At 32.7% G+C, this 19,123-nt stretch overlaps 1 protein-coding gene across 1 annotated transcript in view; it reads right to left on the reverse strand.

Moving 5' to 3' along the window:
- LOC148173026 (LHFPL tetraspan subfamily member 6 protein-like) overlaps positions 1-15,819 on the reverse strand; it is a 74,959-nt gene extending 59,140 nt beyond the window's left edge. The window contains exons 1-2 of the mRNA XM_088040040.1: positions 15,670-15,819; positions 3,592-3,849 (exon numbers count right to left, since the gene is read on the reverse strand). Of these exons, the coding sequence (XP_087896166.1) occupies positions 3,592-3,693 (102 nt within the window). The 5' untranslated portion in view covers positions 3,694-3,849; positions 15,670-15,819. The remainder of the gene's footprint in view (positions 1-3,591; positions 3,850-15,669) is intronic.
- Positions 15,820-19,123: the final 3,304 nt, after the last annotated feature.

Genomic DNA, 19,123 nt, shown 5'->3' on the forward strand with positions numbered 1-19,123 from the left:
TAATAATAGTGCTGAATACGGGATCAGTAGCAGCAGTATGAAAAAGTAAGAGCTTTCCAGCTGGATTAGCGAGATACTTCTGGACTTTTGCCGACTAAGTAACAACGTGGTTGACATAATAGTTTCCCCACTAAGAGGGTGACAGCAAGTCGTTTAATTTTAGAAACTTTCAACCCCATTTAAAAAACCAGTAGTCAGCGAATTTTCAATAATACCCTACGGATTCAACGAACATCGTAGAGCAAATAAAATTAAGAGAACAATGTTAACAAAATAAAGGCCAAGGGAAAGAAGAATGGCTGCAATCAATACCTTTGTCTGATAACCATCTAACGTTTAGAACGAGGGGATGTTAAAATCACTCCGTGTTCTTTCACGAGACTTTTCCAGGGAGATAAATATGATGGAATTTAATTTATGTTAATGCTTAAGTGTTAAAACGTGCAGCGAAACTGCGAAGCACGTGCATAGATAAAGCTCGGATTCTGTGGAAAATGCATCCGGTTTCTGGTGCTTGATAGCGGTGAAGCACTGTTTTACTTGTAAAATTTAATTCAACATTTGAGTTTTCGAAAGTGCATTCACCAGTTCAAATCGAAGATTTTAAAGTTCGGAATTAAAACGTGTTAAGAAGAAAATTTTAAAGTGAAAGCAAACCCCCCAATTTATAAATCAGCATTAAAGCTCAGATCGATAAATGTCCTTTGACAAATCGCTGTCGGTGAGGTGTGAAGCTCTAAATTTTCAATTTCTTGCAACACTACTTGCTGTTGTTTCTTTTTTATAATTTGTTCTTTTGTTGATCCCCGCCGTCAAATTAATTGGTGCAATTTATCCCGTGAAATTTAAACAACAATTAGGATGCATAATTAAATTAAGTTGATAGCGCGGGATTTATTTTCATAAAGAGGGCTCCTGAATAGTGAGCTTAATTGAATTTGTACATAAGGTGTATAAAGAAGAGGAAAAAATGCCCTCGTTGGGTGTGACATAGAATCTAAAGTGAATAGAGCTAGGATGAGACGGCATTCCTTTAATAGGACCAACTTTATGTCGATTGCATTCCTTTCCTTAAATTCCGTCATTTCCTCTTCTTTCATTTTCAGCATCATGCTCCATATTCTATGAACGTCCTTCACACGCTCGTTGGAATCATTTTATTTTGTTTATAAAATATTGAAATCACTTCAAGGGAAAAAGGTTTTGTTGTCTTACTTCTATTGTACGATTTCAAACACTTCCAAGATTTAATTATAATGGAAGAACCCTTTGTTTTCATTAAAATGGTGGTTGTGTCGGCATCCCCGGACAAGTTAACTTTGTCATTGTGGGTTAAAGTTTAGAAGGCAATTGGTTGTTGGAAAGCAAGAGTTCAGCTTTAAACTGATCAGTTTTAACAACCACAAAGTGAGGTAAAACAAAAAGCGCCATTCACCCTAAAGATTGATCATTCCCACTCTATTGTTTGAGCTGCATTTACGTAGAAATGCATGTAAACGAACATTTCCTTCTATTTCTACGATCTGTTTTAATTAGACATCTTGGAAAAACTTCCTAGATAATCGAACACTGAACAAACAGTGCCTCGAGGGAATCAATTTACATTAAATTAAGAGGAATGAAACGGACTTGGCAGAACAACGAACGATTTAAAGTGGCTATTCCAGAAATCAAAATATAGCATCTACGCATGTTAAGCACAGATCCTTACATGTTGTTGAAATATTGCGACTCTGCCAAGTCGAAGACAATGGAAGCGGCGCCACCGCTCTAAAATTTAATTCCATAAGCAAAATTCCGGACAATACGTTTGATTTCGCCCTCGCGCATTTTTAAATGATCGCTTTGCTCTTCAACTCGATTATTCTTTCATTCAATGATGCTGCTATCTTTCGAACGCAACGCCCAGGTTTTTTGGCAGAGGGAAAGATACGCTTCTTTTTAACACTGCGCCTATTTTCCAAACTTGACGTTTCTACGAGAATTACTTAAGACGAATGATCTCCCAAGAGAGGTAATTTTGGAATATATTCAACCCTGCGAATTATGCATGAAAGAAAGTGGTTCCGGCTAAGTGGTTTATGTCGGCTGTTAGGGACAAAATGAGTTTGAAAGCCACTGAAAGGGTACAAATTCGTCTCGTGGCGATTTGAAAAAAAGTTTCATTGCACGCTAACTAAAATTCATGTCTCAATGATTTTATTGGCAATTTAAGATTAAATATTAATTAGGATCGAAACAGTTTGTTTGCAGCAACCAATTATAAACAATTCGCTATTGTTCTGCTCATTATTTGACAGGAATATTTTTTGTAATGATCACGACCGCAAAAAATCCTGCACAAATGAAAAATTATTCCCTTGACAAGTAATTCATTTAATTAATCAAAAAATCCAACTTTATATCATCTTCCAACGAAACCCTCGATTAAATACTTAAATTTATTCCAACTCTGAAAGTAGCTCTTTATTTGCTCCCAGACACGATTACATGTTATTAGCAATCAACATTTAGTTGGACTACAATAGCTCACTCTCCGGACCACCTCAATTAAAAACACTCTTTGTCGGCTGTAATATTCAATTAAAATACTCCGGTGCAATAAAAGAACTCTACTGTCGCTTTTAGGTGCAAAATTTAATTTATTTTTTAGTACGCTGATTCACCTTTTTCCACAATTGGGTTCAGTGAGAACTTCGATTTAAATTGTATCGTTCATTCCACTTTGTAATCATGACTTTATATTGGAAATTTTACCGCACGGTTTTCCGATGTGAACAATAGTAAGCTTCTTACTAAGCCCATTGGTTGAAATTAGGAATCCTGGCAGCCATTATTAGTAATTATTGCAGTTATCTGTCGCAAACAGAAACTGTAACATAATTCTGATGGGGATAAATAGCAACTCTGATGGATCGATTTTGGTCTAGTATGAAATTTGCTGTCATATCCCACTGTTCCCGATAGATTGGAAGGAAGCACGGATGCGTTAACAAAATTTTCACTAAGAAAAAAATTTAATTTCGTGCCACTGGTATTCAATGCAATCGAAGCAAACAAATGGAGCTCTTGTTTATACTTCTACATATTTGTAAAAAGTATAATACAAAAATTCATTAGCTCAGAACACGTGAAACCTTCTACACTAATATTACACCTCGGTAATTAACGTTAATGTTTATTGTCTTTGCTGTGCTTCCATTCTGTTTACGTTTTCACAATCTCTGAAAAAGTAGCTGAATTTCAGATAATTCCCGAACAAATAGAATGAATAATCCAACAGTTATAGGTGTAACAAGCTGATAAATAGTGACGTGTATAGATTGACCGCAATTTGTAGAGAGAACACGTGAAAAAAAAAAGCGAAATCGAATTAAAAGCTTTCAAAGCTGAAATTAACTTTCCTGGTAATGATTATTCGCTGCTGGAATGATTGAAATAAAATGTATTCCCATAGTTTGTTTAGTCCACATTAAAAAATACGTTTTGTAGTAACAATGTTGTGGTCGCTGGATAAATAATGTAACAATTTTATTCTCGTTTCCACGACACGACAAACAAATCAAAACAACATAACAGAATGTTACTTGCCTGGATCCAGAATGGTAAATAAAATCCGGAGCAGCACAACAATGCCGCAGCCAAGGAAAGTGTGGCCCAAAGAAAACCGACTCCGGTTAAGGATGTCGCCATTGTTTAATTACAAGTTAATTAGTCTGTTAACTGAAGTACACAGGAATGCTCTAATTCTACCAATTGTAAGTGCAGTCTCTATCACACTTTCCATTTCTGGAACTGTTTTGAAACTAGGCTATCACATTGTAGAAATCCATTTCATTCGGGCTACATCTGAAACAAACATAAATGGAATTATTTATAGTATTGAGTTCGAAAAATTGTAGCTACTTTTTGATGTATTTTTATTTCAATTGCATTGACGGTTTTTACGATAGGAATCAATGCTAACGCTACATGGGCTTATGAGTACATTGCATGTCCAATTGCTCCCTTGAGAGCCATTGAAAATGCAGTTTTGTTCTTGTTTAAGCTCACCACTACGTTTTACACACACTCTAAAGAACAATCGGACATGCAACGCTTTATTCCGGGTACTAGCAGGATCAGCACGTTGTGGTTAACCAACAAGACAGGTAGTAGTTGTGGAAGCACAGAGAATTGTTATTGCATCCAACACAACTTCGAAATTGGGAAGTTCTAAAGGTGCTACTGTTGCAATTTTTAATTTAGTCTAGTCGTTATTGATTTACATTTGTACAATACGCTTTACAAAAAAGAATTTGGATTACAAAATGTTTGTAATAAAAAAAACATATAGATTCAGCCGATTTTCTGTATTAATCGGTCGTTGCGATTTGATCACTAAAATTTAAATTTTCGGCTGAGTGCACGTTGGCTGCAGTTTCCACTTTATGTATTATTTAGTCAGTAGAATAATCCTTGATTTGGTTTGAAATTTTCCTATACAGTTCGGAAATTGAATATTAAAAAAATACGCTGCTAGCTACAAAATGAAAAAGGAAACTCTTAATCTGAGCCACATTTTTAATTTTGAGCAACTTTACGATTTTTTTCAACTCAATAAACTGTGGAAAGATTAAAATTCACTGAAACTGAAAATCTGAAATTTGAAATTTATTAAAATTCGCCCTATTCTGTTGTTGTGGATGCGGGTAAATAAAATTTGTTTTAAATCTTTTTCTGGGTGTCTTTTCTAGAATCTTTCTTAAGTTCGCAGATTCGTATTAGTTTATGAGAGCGCCGAGAAACAGATAAAAACTGTAAAATCCAAGGAATTCATTTAGTCTAAAAAATGGAAAGAATAAACATAGAAACGAAAAAACTCTACGAATCCAAAAATTCAAATCTAAAAAATCTACTCTTAAAAAAGGCCCAAATCTAAGGTAAGCACTTCGAAGAATTTAGTTCGAACATCTTATACAGTTCAAAAAATATGAGAACTTTTAAAGTACCTACATTCCTGAAAAATCTTAAAACTAAAAAGACAGATCTAAGAAATTCAATTAACCTGAATAACAAAAAAGAACCTTCTAAAAACATATTAAATACAGAATCTAAAGAACTTAAAGAATTCACAAGGAGGACAAGGATCGGCAGAATATTACACTTTTGAAAGACCTGTGAGATTACAAGGGCCTAAACAATTTCAAGTATGTAAAGGTCTAAAAAGGAAGTCTCAAATTCAAAGGCATGAAAAATTAACCTAAAGAAAAGAGAAGTTAGGGTGTCCAAAAATGTGAACACTTGGGTCTGCAAGATTAGAATTAAGTACAACAAAAACTCCAATGACAGATATTTAAAAAATAAAAGATCCAAGAGAGGAATCTAAAGCAATTGCAAGATCTCCAAGTTTCAAGTGATCCGAGAAAAAAGTCTTTGAATTTATTGATAAAATCGATAATAAAAAGTCAAAAGAAACGAGAGACAAACTACACATTTCCAGTGTCGAGAAAAATAAAACGAATAAGAAGTAAGTAGGTAGTAAAGAACCGCAAAAAAGCGAATCTTGAAGTAGAAACCAGTAGAGGAAATCGGCACAAAATTTGGATCATCCAAGAAGAAAGATCAATCAATAGATAAATCTCATATTCATGTAATAGCTCATTTGCTTGCAATAATTCTGAATTTAAAACATTAAACGCTCCTTATGAATAAGAATAAAATGCTCAATACTGAAAAATTTGCCGATTTCTCCAGTACAAGACGGTAAAGTCAAAACTTCAAAAACTTTTCCATATCCCAAGTTTTATTCAGTTAGTTTCAGACCGGTTCCCTTCAAATTTAGCGAATAAAAGTATACAACTTGTATATCTGAACCTCGTAATGACAAGAAGTGTTTCCCCGTCAGTTTCAACGCACTTTCCGAACAAACGAGCCCTGTTACGCGGTGGTATTCCTTCAAGAGATTCTTAACAGTCTTAGTAATGTGCATGAAACATTTTCTCCAAATTCTATTATTAATGACAGGAGGGAATGAGGAGTAATTTTGCAGAACGCTATCTGGCGCTTCGTGTGTACATAACATCTAGCGAACAAGACACTTGACATGCTCCTGATGCGTACACCTGCAATATTATTATTTTTCATCAACGAAGTGGATTAGAAAATGGTATATAAAGACAGAAATTGATCTGACAGTTATCGCAGCAATTTAACATCAGCTTGAAGCCAGTGACTTGAGCCAAAATGAAATATCAATGCTGAAGGTATATGACAAGTTATGAAAGTAAGCTGAAAGATAAAAAGTCATCTGAGTGGCGCCATACTAAAACAAGTCTCAAAAAGCACGTCGATCAATTATTGACACTGGACCCATTCGATGTACGGGTTTCAAACTTCGAATAAAATCCATTTCCGAGTAAAAGTTGTCCGAAGGTTCCAAATAAAATAAAGAATAATGTATGTTTTTAGCGTGACTTATTTACAACACTGTTTTCACGTGATATGAAAAGCCGTGCTTGGTTCAGATTGTTTATAAAATTTCCAGTGACGTTGATTGGTTGATTTCTCTAGAGATTTGATATTTTCAATAACGCGGCTTTGGGAAAAATATTGCGCCGAGTTGTTATGCCAAGTGGGTCCCTACTTGAATACCTAATAGACGATTCAATATGCTTTAAGACTAGTGGAGTGACTTTGAATATGCGATTTTCCATGGATGAGGTCCAAAAATAGTTTTCAAGATAACGTGCTCCACTTTAAATGTAAGAGATTGTACGTTGTAAGGCATGTGGACAAATGGCTCAAGTTTAAGATGCCAATCATTCATTTTATCTATGCACTCGGGAATTTGAGCCTACGTGCTACTTTGGCGATGAGATGACTGTCATGTTGGGATAACAAGAACAGACGTTGTTAAATGCGCGTAGCACAAGAATCAGAATTATAATCTTTCTCAACTTCCCCGGTAGTTACATTTTTTCAATTTTCTATTTTTTGAACTAAAACAGATAGAAATGGTAATTTTACGATGTTCACACCGGATATGACTGACTTTTAACACGCAACACTTAAATTTACTGTCGCTGGCGGGAATTTAAAAGAGCACTGCTTTCTTATTTGTGGTTTAATTTTCATCAGTAGCCAAGTTTGTGAGATTTCTCTTTACTGCCGCTTTTTGTAAATCAATATTTAACTGAACAGCATGCAAAGCTCGCACTGCTATTACATTAAAATTGAACATTACATTCCCAAATTAAACTCGTGTTTTCCCTGCAGTTACACAAAAAGAACACAGAGACCGGCAAAGCAAAGCTTGGCTATAAACGTTAGAAAATTAAACCAGAACTCAGTTGCAAGAAATAAACATTTCAAATAGTTTCTCAATAAGTCTTTCTCATTTATTTTGAAAAAAAATCAAAAGAAACACCTGATATTTCTGTCCCAGCTGTGTTGAAATGTAGAAAGTTTTCAGTTTACAATCTCAAACAGATTTTAAAGTAGTTTTCCATTATTCCACATTTCTTGAGTTTGCCTACTTTTTGATTCCTACGAACTTTTATTACACGATTTTAATGTGGCCGTAAAACATTTTAATTGTCACTATTGAAGCTTGTTAGATCTGGAGAACGGTATTAAATTTCCGTTTCTAGAACTGCCATGAATTTTCAGTTTTAAAGAACTTCATAAGTCCTCGCGAATGGTGCAATTATTTTTTAATTATCACAGAAAAATGTCAATTGTCATTTGCGATACTACACAATTAGAGCGCTCGTTACGAATATATTGTCTCTAGAAATTGGAATTTTACTGCTTTTGATGCGGCTTCGAACCAGCTAGCATAAAGAAATTTATTTAAAATTTGAGTGCGTCCAAAGTGAATTCACATGATGATAACTCTTTGTGAAACAAATGTTTTAATAACTAAAACAATAAACAAAAATAAATTTGTAAAACCTGTTGAAGTGGCGCAGAGCCAACATTATAAATATTACAGAGAAGGTATATGGCTTCGTGTAAAATAAAAGCTTTCGCTGAATAAAATGTCCGGAAATGGGTAAAACCAATCCGCTGAATAAAAGCTCGTAAAATGTTATAGTATGGTAGAATACAAAGGTGTTTTTTTTGTGGTACTGATAAAAAAAACATTGAATTTCATTTCATTAGAATTGAAGAAAAAAGGTCCTCTAAGAGTGCATCTTTCTTCCAAAAAGCTCACTTTACCGATATAAGTAAATACAAACAAGCACACCGGTGAACAAAGGGATTTGTTTCGAAATTTGTATATTCAGCCCGACACATTTCGCTTCAAGGGTAAAAATTTTACTCAAAGATAAAAATGCAAATTGACGGCAGATTCTCTAAAATCCACATTTTGCAGATTTACGCTCTGCGACGGGACAATTATTAGAGGGTTACAAGAGTGCATATGCAAATTGTACAGCCATTGCCAGTTTATGCAGAATCTAACACAAGCGAACGCTTTGATTCCTTTCCTAATGTAATCATCCTAACATCACCATCTATCCGTCTGCATTTAAATGGTGCATAAGCAAGACCAAGCGACGAAATTCTAATAAAAAAGAAGAGGGCTATTTACACTACATTTGCATAAACATCCTAGAAAAATTCGCACGTTGTTTTAATTTTTCCGCTGGTCCGTAATCTGTTTTGTTTGTTAAGTTTTTTAATATTCATAACAAGAAACGGCATTGTTTAAAACACACGAATGGTGTTGTTTTGTAATAATAAACTTGATTAACTCCAAGACAAAGCAAAAATTTAATTAGAAAATTCATTAAACGTAATTTATCGTTGCGCAGAACATCAACTACCTGTATTCTCAAGAAACTTGAACTTGAACAAAAGTTAATTGCATCCCTTCGTGAGTTGTCAAAACTCACAACGCTTCCCAACAAACATCGACTTCTCTTTGTGTAAAATTTACCACAATTTTATAATTTCCCAGAAATATTTGATTTATGCAGCAACTTTTGTCAACAAATTTGTCCCGAAATTGTGGTCTATTCAACTATAATTTTATATTAACTTCCAAAAGGGTTACACCATTTAAATCAATTTAACTAATTTAAACCCTCACGTTGCTAGCTGGGGATTTTTTCCACAAGAAATTAATCCTTCCCAGAGGTAATGCGGGTTACTTTATTACCTCGACTGATGGCTGAGATCTGCTGCTGTGCAACCGCTCCATTGAATATTTCCTCAACGATTCATATAAATTATAGCTATTATCTTCGTGAGAATGTGCGTGATATTCTACACTGTGCGTGAATGTCTACAACAAAATAAATAAACTGGGAGTATTTGGGAAGTAGTTTTGAAATCTCTGACTGGCATTTAATTATATTTGATCTTTCAGGATGTGTATATTGATGTTGGTTTATATGAAATCGATATTCTGAGTGGTTTATGACAAGTTTAGTGTTGGCAGAAACTTATTTCAAACACAAGCACAGGCAATGCAAGTTTTAAAATTATCTAGCAGAGCACGCAAGTTTGAGTTTTGGAGTCGATATTGAACTCCAATCGCATCAGGAATATTAAATATTGCAAATGTACCTAAAAGTCTGGAGTGAAATTTGAGTGAAATTTCTTTAAAAATGGTCAATAATGAACTGCCAGAAAACAGACAGTTTTTCGAAAGACTGCTGAAAGATATGATACAATAAAATAAAAAATTTATAAAACCCGGCGCATCCACCATTTTTAAATTAAAAAATCGTTAAAAATATAAGGAGTTTCTGGATAGAAAGTAATTACCTTACTTCGTACAAGATTCTCCATAGAAATAAATTTTATTTAGGTTGTCATTAAACTGAAACTGTCTTTTAATTTCCTTAGGCCTGAATAACGTTATAAATTAGAAAAGAAAAACACAATTTGAATTCATTAATTTAATTTATACAATGTATCCTGTTACATTATTGATTAAATTTACACTATGTGCTATTAAATATAGCTATGTTAAATAACCATTGAGTGTATTAGCAAAATAATTTTCAAAGAACATCAACTTGGTTGTATTAGTGCGTTGTTAATGGAAGCTCCACTCCAATCCAAGTAGCGCTAATGTTAAACTTTAAAAAAAATTTAATGTGTAAAATAAGTGGTTTCAGAAACCGAATCTACAACAACTCTTCGCAAACAGCAACACCGCAGCTAAATGCGAACACATGCTGCTTGCATAATTCATTTTACAAGTTTCATCTCTGCGCTTAGTTCCATTTCGAAGCCTTGTTTTGAAATCTTGTAGTGCAAATTGTGATACAAATACCGCGTGTACTTTCAACAGCTACGATTTATTGGTTTGAAGAACAAAAATAACAAAGTCGACCATTGACCGGATCAACGTCGGAGAACGTTCTATTTGAATTCTGCACGGTTTGCTTTAAAAGCCTTTTCACAAAATAGCAAGTAAACGTTTTCTCTATTTAACCGATTGATAGACAGTTGTACAGGTTTACGAGTTAGTGATTTTTTGCCTCTTCCACTTCGTTTCACAAATATCAAAACGCGTAATAAATCGCATGTGAAACATCCATTCATTTGGTATTCACCATTCGCACAATTACCCCGGAATTGAATTAATGACGTCACATTACTTAATTTAGCTGCATTACTTATGCCGTAAGGGACACATTCACGTTCAAATAATTTATGGATGTAAACACTGTAAATTACTGTTTACAAACAGACGTTGGATTTATTTATTTATAACTCTCCAGATATGTAATACGAGTGTTAAGTTTTTCACGGTCGTTATGTCCACGATTTTTCACATAAATTCGGGCTGAGCTCGCTCTAATCTAGGGGTGTGTAATTGAATTGAAGTGGCGTATAACAAAATTATGTCAGCACTGAAACGGGGCATTTTTACACAAACCACATTCGTTTAATTCACTTGCATTTCGAGTAATCTGCGCCTGCCAAAAAACCATTCAAACTTGTTGAACCGGAATAATGGACCAGCAAAATAAATTTATTCTTACAAAAGTTTTTTTGATCGCAAAGGGTAAAACTTCAACGTTTTTATCTCTGAATACTTTTATTTACCAGTTTCAAATGTCAGCAGCATACCTTTTAAATATTATGAAAACACATTTTTCTTAACTAGTCGGAGGAATTGTCTTACATAAACGACATGTGATTCTATGTTTGCTGTTTTTAACTGCAAGAAACAGATTTAAGAATTCTAAAAACCAATTAAGATAACAGTAATTGCAACATTACTTCAGGTTTCTTTGCGTAAGTTAATTTTGCGGCGTTCTGGAAACACTGTTATGTGCGACAATAAAAATTAATTGTTCTAAAGCGAATGAAAAAAAAAATAGATGAATGGTCTGAAACAGACCGCAGTATGAAGGTGGATAAAAATATGAAGTGAAATAAACCAATGAAAATACATATTTTATACATGAATCCAACAAAACCGTGAAATTTTTTCCACTGGAATAATAGCCAAGAGTGCTTCACTGCCAAGCGCATTGAACTATACGTAAACGACTATTGTTACCCAGTTTAAACTAAAATAATAATTTACAGTGAACTGAAAAGCTATCGAAACCATGAGTCTGTTACAAAGTTATAATCGATTACAAAATAAACTAAAAAATTTCCTATTTTTCAATTTTCTCTTAATTTTTTTCTTATGCCTGCATGCATTCCATAACAATTTTGTCCATATTTTGTTTTCTTGTCTCTATATTTCACATTCAATCTTAAAAGAATTCAGCACTTCTTAACTAAATACTCATTTTACTTATTCTTCACTTATTTTCTTAAACTGTCAGACTCACAAGTTTTTGAATTCCCTGTAGCTCATCTTAGATTTCAAGACTGTAAGATCTGTAAGATCAGACTAATTTGCAATAAATATTTTTTTTTACTACGAGCGTGCAAACATGTCATTATGTCGTCTGTTTCCAAAACGTAAAATTAAATTTCTCTCCTACAAGTAGATAAAGTGAAACGTATTTTGGGATGCATATATTAAGCTAAATATTTAGGGGGAGATGGAAACAGCATGTATATTTAAAAAATAAAAAGTTTTATTTATTTAGCAATTACAAATGACGATATTTATATCTCTGGCTCTGAGTCGAAAGAAATTTCGATTTTTTTTTAATTCTTAACTCGTCAATTTACATTACGATTTACTTCATCTGACACGTTTACCAAAATTCTGCAAAATTTTAAAATTTTTGACCAAAAAAGTACTAATTTATAAATATTTATATTTGAGGCAAAAAAATATCCAGAATTAAAAAAAATCATATCTAAGTAAATTTTAATTACAAACAAAGCCATAAAAATTAGAGGATTCACTACTCCTGACACGGTTACCAAGTTTGCTAAATTTCAAAATTTTAAACTCAAAAAAGCAATGTTAGAAATTTTTATTTTTGAAAAAAAACAGTTTTTTTTAATATTTTATTTTATTTAACTCCGTAAAGTTTTAATGGTACGACCATAAGATTTTAAAGTTTTAAAAATTGGCATTTCTAGCATTCTGCCCATTGTGCAAAATTTCACAAAAAAATTAGTATGCGAAATTTACAAATAATATTAAATCAAACTTCATTGTAATAACGCTCGGATCTGAAAAATGTCTTCTCTCCCTTGGTAGCTAGTCATTTTCCTACTTTTTCACAGATCAACAGCCACAGTATTATTTGTTTAATTTTCTCTATTTCACCCCACTTTACTTTCTTTACAATTCTTCGAAATTTTTCTTCACCTTCGTATTCACTTTCTCTTCAGTAAAATATTTAGTTCATCATAAAACTGTGTTTACAAGTTTAATTAAGCGTCAACATCCACGCCAACAACCCCACAAAATCAGCGGCGGTTATTTATACCCCAAGAACGTACCAAGCTGATTTCCCCAACTTCAAAGTTGGAGTCACCTCCAACACCACACTACCTATAAATTTTTAATGACGAAAAAAAAATCAATAAAACACTAAACGCTCTAGACAGAATATTTTTTAACATTTAGCGCACCATTAACTGGTTATCGCCCTATTTTTACAGCAAAATTGTGCAGGATTGCGCCTTGTTACAGACTAAAAACACGGAGTTACACGGCATCACGACGCGTCGGGATGATTATTTCCGAGTTTATCTCGTGTTCACATAACCATAATAGAAAATCAAAAACATTAAAGTTTTATTTGAGCTCACAGGCATTATGGAAAAACTTCGAAAACAAGGGTATTATAAATTGCCGTTAAACTTCACGGGTACAAATATTGTTAAAAATAAAGTCGATCAATCTGCGTTATTATTACCCAAAATAAATAAAAAGTTTGAAGGAGCTGAGAGGTTGGAACTTTAAACTGAGACAATGCAATGAGTAATGACGCTATTGAAAAGCTTCAATCTATTTGCTCCGTTCTACACAAAATGAAAATATCGTGGAAATAAAACAAAACACAAAATTCATTTGAAATTGCAGTATTTAAATAATAATAATTAATAATTTTCAAACAAAACCATGGTAAATAGACGTCTTTGTAATAATATTTGTTTGTAGCTGAAAGCACGCTAAATTTAATATTATTAACTTTATGACATCCTGCATTATAAAGATGTATTGTACTCAATATGAAGCTCTTTACTTACTCATAAAACAGAGATGTCAGTATGTAAAATCGTGCACTTTGTAGTCAAAAAGAAAGCCTGTATTACCAATTCTTGTACTTTTTATTCTTTCACGCTCGATGCGTTCTAGCAAATGCATTATGGAAATAGAGTATCAAAGTGCACAATGAAGGAATAAATTACCAATCTGAGGTTTATAGCCGTGAAGGAAATTTTATTTTATGATAACAAGTCATAAACAAACTGAAATTACAACGTGCGTGTAACCCAAATGACCATAAAAACTAACCTCTAATTAACAAAAAATGCACCATCGTCACCGTTCTAAAATTCCAGCCTGCAACTCTTTGTTTTCCTTTTGATTTATTTAGTTCGTTCAAGTGCAGCGTCGTCAGCTGCAAGAATGTTAAGAATCACAAAGAGGATAGTTAAACGATATAATTAACTATAATTGGCTAGAATAGAGCACAATTACACAAACTCTCGTCTTTTTTGATCAAATATTCGAGTTAATTAACATAATGAACTCTGTCTGATTTTGAGTGCATTCCTCGCTAACTTGACATATAATTACTGATTCTACCATTCATTATTAGCATCAATGTCTAATGAATTATTGACAAAGCTCGGTTATGTGCATCACACATTTGCAAATAATTAGCGCTAGTCACTTGCAGATCACTGATGAAATTGGCAGCGCATCAACGAGTTTTAAAATTTGTTGTGATAATTAGGTATTAATTTTGGAATAATATAATTATTCAAAAGCAGCATTCAAAAATATTGTGTACAAATGTGTCAGATTTTCAGCTTTATCCTAATTATTATTTTACTTTGAAGCGGATTTCCAACGTGCGTTTGGTTTGAATTTCAGATTGAAAAAGGAAAAAACAGTTTTTTCTTTCAGCTTCAGATCAAATTTTTAATTGGGATGAAAGTTTCCATTTCGATAATTTTCGACTTAAATTTTTAGAGAACTAATTAAAGTTCATAAATCAACAATTTTGTCATTTTCAGCAGCAACAAAATTCAGAGGTTTAAATGTGATCAATGTGATTAAAATTTGTTATCTGGGTACTTGAAAGGGCGCTGATTTCAGCTGTGCTCATTTAATATTAAAAAATTCAATTATTGATCACCTCATTAAAAAATGTAATGAAATCCTGTCGGGTGTGGATATTTTGATACCCAATAATACCAACAATATAAATGCAAATTTTTTTTCCAACCCAATAGAACCAGTTCACTCAACAATATCAGGTGGAAAGTGGTAAATAATGAGAAGGGTATCTGTCTTTTATTCACATGAATTGATCGAAACCCAATTCCTTCAATACCGTCATTACTTATACTGGTTGCACACGGATTGACGGGACAAGGGGCTAACACTCTTATCGGTTGATGAAGAAACGTCCGAAATTCCTTCAATAGAAAACAGAGTCTTATCAAAAGGTACGATTTAAATCCGTTCAGAAGCTTCCCAATTTGTATCGTGTTTCACCACAAAGAAATTAAAATTTCGTAATGTGGCGGTTAAAACAAACCAAGTTAACTCAGCTTGTAACAGTTTCGCTTCGCTGGCCTACAAAGTGCGCGATTTTTCTTGTTCCCGGATTTCCTTCCGGATCTTTAAACACGTGACAACTTCATCGCGGCACGCTCACACTATAAAAATTCATTATCGATTTGTCTTGTGATTCCAGCCAATTATACTGATGAATAACGGGCTATTTTTAGTGTCACGTCGATATTAGATACATGAATGCGAAATTGGGTGAAATTTAATAAAGGACGGATTCCTGCGACGATAATAAAGAGCCTAGAGACGATCTCATGATTTAGTGTGTTGGGCTTTAAGCGCGGTTTCGACGCGTCTTCTATTACGTATCGCTCTATTTTGAGAATTTACTATAGACACTATTGACTACAGTTTCCAATGTGAAGGTGCGTATTTATAGTTCTGGCAACTGATCACTGACAAAAAATAAACCAATAAATGAACGGAAAAAGACAATAAACACCACACCGGAAATAATGAAACTTCCCTGAAACTTGACACAAACTTACCTTGAACTCGTCTCAAGTTACGTGGTGGCAAATCATGTGACTCCCTACCACATGTTAAGTGTCACCTCACGTAGTCCCAGGATTGTGGTTGACTGACGAACACACCACACAAAGTCCGAAACGCGACTGAGTGAATCACAAAACGCACGTTCTGGCAGAGGCTGCCGAGAATCTCGCGAGATGCATAAATGCCCTGCGCCAGTTTATCAGGACCACTTAATTTTTTTTCAAGGAGATGCATTAGATTTTTTACGAGGACGAATCATTTGTGTTAGGAGGCTGTCGTTACAGCAGGGATTAAAGTGTCGCGGCAGTGTGAAATTTATGGTTGGTGATATTTCAAAGGGGTTACGAAACGACCAAAGTTGCGATTGAAGTTTATAGAATTCGTGTTAGCAGTTGCGGAAGAAAATTCGGACTCGTCTTGGTATCGCGAGTGTACTGGGTAACCGAGATTTATTAAATTTAGCTCGATATGAAAGTTGCAAAAAATATTATTTATGTTGCTTGGGTTTCTAACGTCGCATTGCAAAGGCGAGGCGGAAATTACGTGTGTTCTCAAGCATTAAAAATAGTCCGAAACAATTATTATGTATCTACACACTATTTGATATGAAAAATCTAAACTAAATAATAATTATTGCCTGTTCGTTAAAATATAAGATCACCGATCAAACAGTAATAAAAAATTATATTTGTAGTAGTCATTTATCTGTACAAAATTTCTCATAGAGATAACAAAACTATGAATTTTTACGTTAAACTGAAATTAATCGACGTTGTCCATATTTAGACAAAAATGTTGTTTTTTGCACAAATAAATATTTTCAACTTATTTGAAGAACAATTTTTTCTTATATTTACAACTTGACACTTTTGTTGGGCATTTTTGTGCATTTTTTTCTATCGTTGTCATTAAGTACATATCTAGGTACTCTTCATTAATTTTGAATACCCCAAAGTCATAATTTGTGACAGTTGTGGAGCCCTACGACAAATTTAAGAGGATTTATGTATTGAAAACAATCACGAACAGATCTTTGGGTGTTCCAGTACTCGTTAATGTTCAATTCAATAGATAAATCTTCTCAAATTTGCCGTAGAGCTCCACAATTTTCACAAATTATGACCTTGAAATGCGGTATTCAAAATAAATGAGGAGTAGTTATAGTTGGTGATTCGTTTTTTCAATATTTTTCTCACCGATTTTCCACACTTTTGTCTGTTTATTGCTCTTTAATGAAGTGGCTTACGTCTCAATTCAACTCAAGTTTTTCCATATTGTGAGAGTACTATTTTCTTCCGCTTTATGTTTCTATGGTTTCTACTTCCTTATTTCCACTAATGCTTTCTAAATAATTATTTGTTAAACATTTGTTTTTTGTCATCATGCAACGATAAAGATGTAATTTCTACGTTTAACATTTTTTTTCTTTTTATTTTCTACTTATTTTGTATTGTTAGAATTTTTTCAATTCAAGTTTGCTTTCTTTTTTTCTGTTTCTTCTTTATCTCTCTCCACATCATCTTCTGTTAATTTTACAACTGGTTTACTCAATAAACTCGAATTAGCAAATTCCATGTTTCTTTTTTGCTGTATAAATTTAGTTCTGTTTTTTGTTAAAATCATCGGCGTCAAGAAAGTTTTTGTCTTGCCTTTCTTTTCACTTGGTTTTCCATTCTTTACCCTATTATCTCAAACATATTATGTTTTTTTTTTTGGTGTTTGTTTTTTAACTAAGAAAACTACGATAATAAGGTTTTGGTCTAACAATTTATTTTTATTTTAGAGACTTGTAAAGATATAGAATTTTGCAGAGACTACCATTTTAAATCTACTTGTTAGATCTGCCTTTTTTTTTAAACCGACAGGCATTTTATATAGATAGCAGTATTTATCTTGCAAAAAGAGCAAAATAATTTGAAATTTCAAAAAACTCTTGATAATCAGTTGTTATTTGAACTCTCAGTTTGACAATTGTGAAAAATACTGCCTTAAACTTTTTGTTACATCAACAATATTATCAAATAAGATTTCAGACATTTTTTTTTATTTGGTCAGTTAATTATCCGTTAGTAACCAATAAGTTTTTATGCTGGTAGTTTTATTTTTTTTTAAGATTACCAAATTGCAAAATTATTATTTAAAATTTGGGACAGAATGTAAAAAAATGTGCTTGATAAACGATAAAAGTCTCGAAAATGTCTTCATAAATAACTTCTGCAAAGAAATCTTTAGAAGACTACTTGAAAGTTCAAAATATTGTTATATTGTTGTTCAAAACCTTTGTATAACACAGCTAAATATTTTCAACTAATTTGAAGCAATTTTTTTTAAGCGGACATTTACAACTTCGTCTTTTTCTAAAACGAATTAAAAACTCATAAAACTTAGTGCAACCTTTTACTATTCTCAAATTTGCTTACTTCAGTCTTTTCTCTTGTTTTTTCTTTATTTCATTTTACTGTTTTTGACTTCAATCAACTCAAACTACAAACTGACAAACTTGGTCTTTTTCAAGAATTTCTGAAAATATTTTTATTGTTTTGTGAAAAATCGTGTTAGCGTGAAGAAACTTCCAGTTTTGTTTTTCTCTTTGTTGTATCATATTTCTTTTATCTATCTATTTCTTAAATTTGTATATTTTTCTTGTTACTCGGATCTACATTATTCCCCATGTTTTCAAACATTTTCTTTGGTATTTTGCTAAACTATAACTTTTTTTTAATTTTAAAGAGACTTTTGAAGATCAGTTATTTATTGAATTAATACTTGGAGCTTTACGGAGCTTTCGAACTTACTTGTTATATTTTCCAAATTACAATTTTTGGAAAAAAGCGAGACAAATTTTAATTTATTCAGAAAAGCTTTAGAAATTTTATAACAATACTGCTCTAAACTTTTTTGTTACGTTAACAACATTTAGAATAAGTTCGAGATTTTAGATTTAGAAACATGAATAATTTTTTTTTTCAAAAATTGGTCTGTTTTATTTATTCAACAATCAATTCGTCATTTGAGGAAGTTATTACTAGTTTTAAAAAGTTTTTTGTAGGAAGTTTAATTTAAAATTTGTAGTAACAACAGTTTCAACATTTTTAATTTAGATTAATTAATTTAGATTAAATTTTCTTTTTCAACCAAATCAAAAATTTTGGAAAATATTTATCTATTTACTCAGCTATTTCTCACCCGCAAAACCCACATTGCAACCCCAGGTGAAAATTTTAAAGTTTTTTTTCTTTGATAACTTTAACATGGCTTGAAACTAACAAGCGAACAAGTTTTGCAGCGATTACACATTTATCCTCACACAAATATTTATTGTCAAAACTTTAAAACCTCTAATAAAAAGCAAAACTGCATGGAAATGTTGGTAAACGAGTTGGATAAATACATCTTGACTTTTGATTTTTGTACAAAGCATCTGCATTCTAATTAAAAACAACAATT

The sequence above is a fragment of the Gnatocerus cornutus genome, chromosome 6 (assembly GCF_029298725.1).
Source record: "Gnatocerus cornutus isolate USDA-ARS CGAHR chromosome 6, icGnaCorn1.1, whole genome shotgun sequence".
Taxonomy (NCBI): domain Eukaryota; kingdom Metazoa; phylum Arthropoda; class Insecta; order Coleoptera; family Tenebrionidae; genus Gnatocerus; species Gnatocerus cornutus.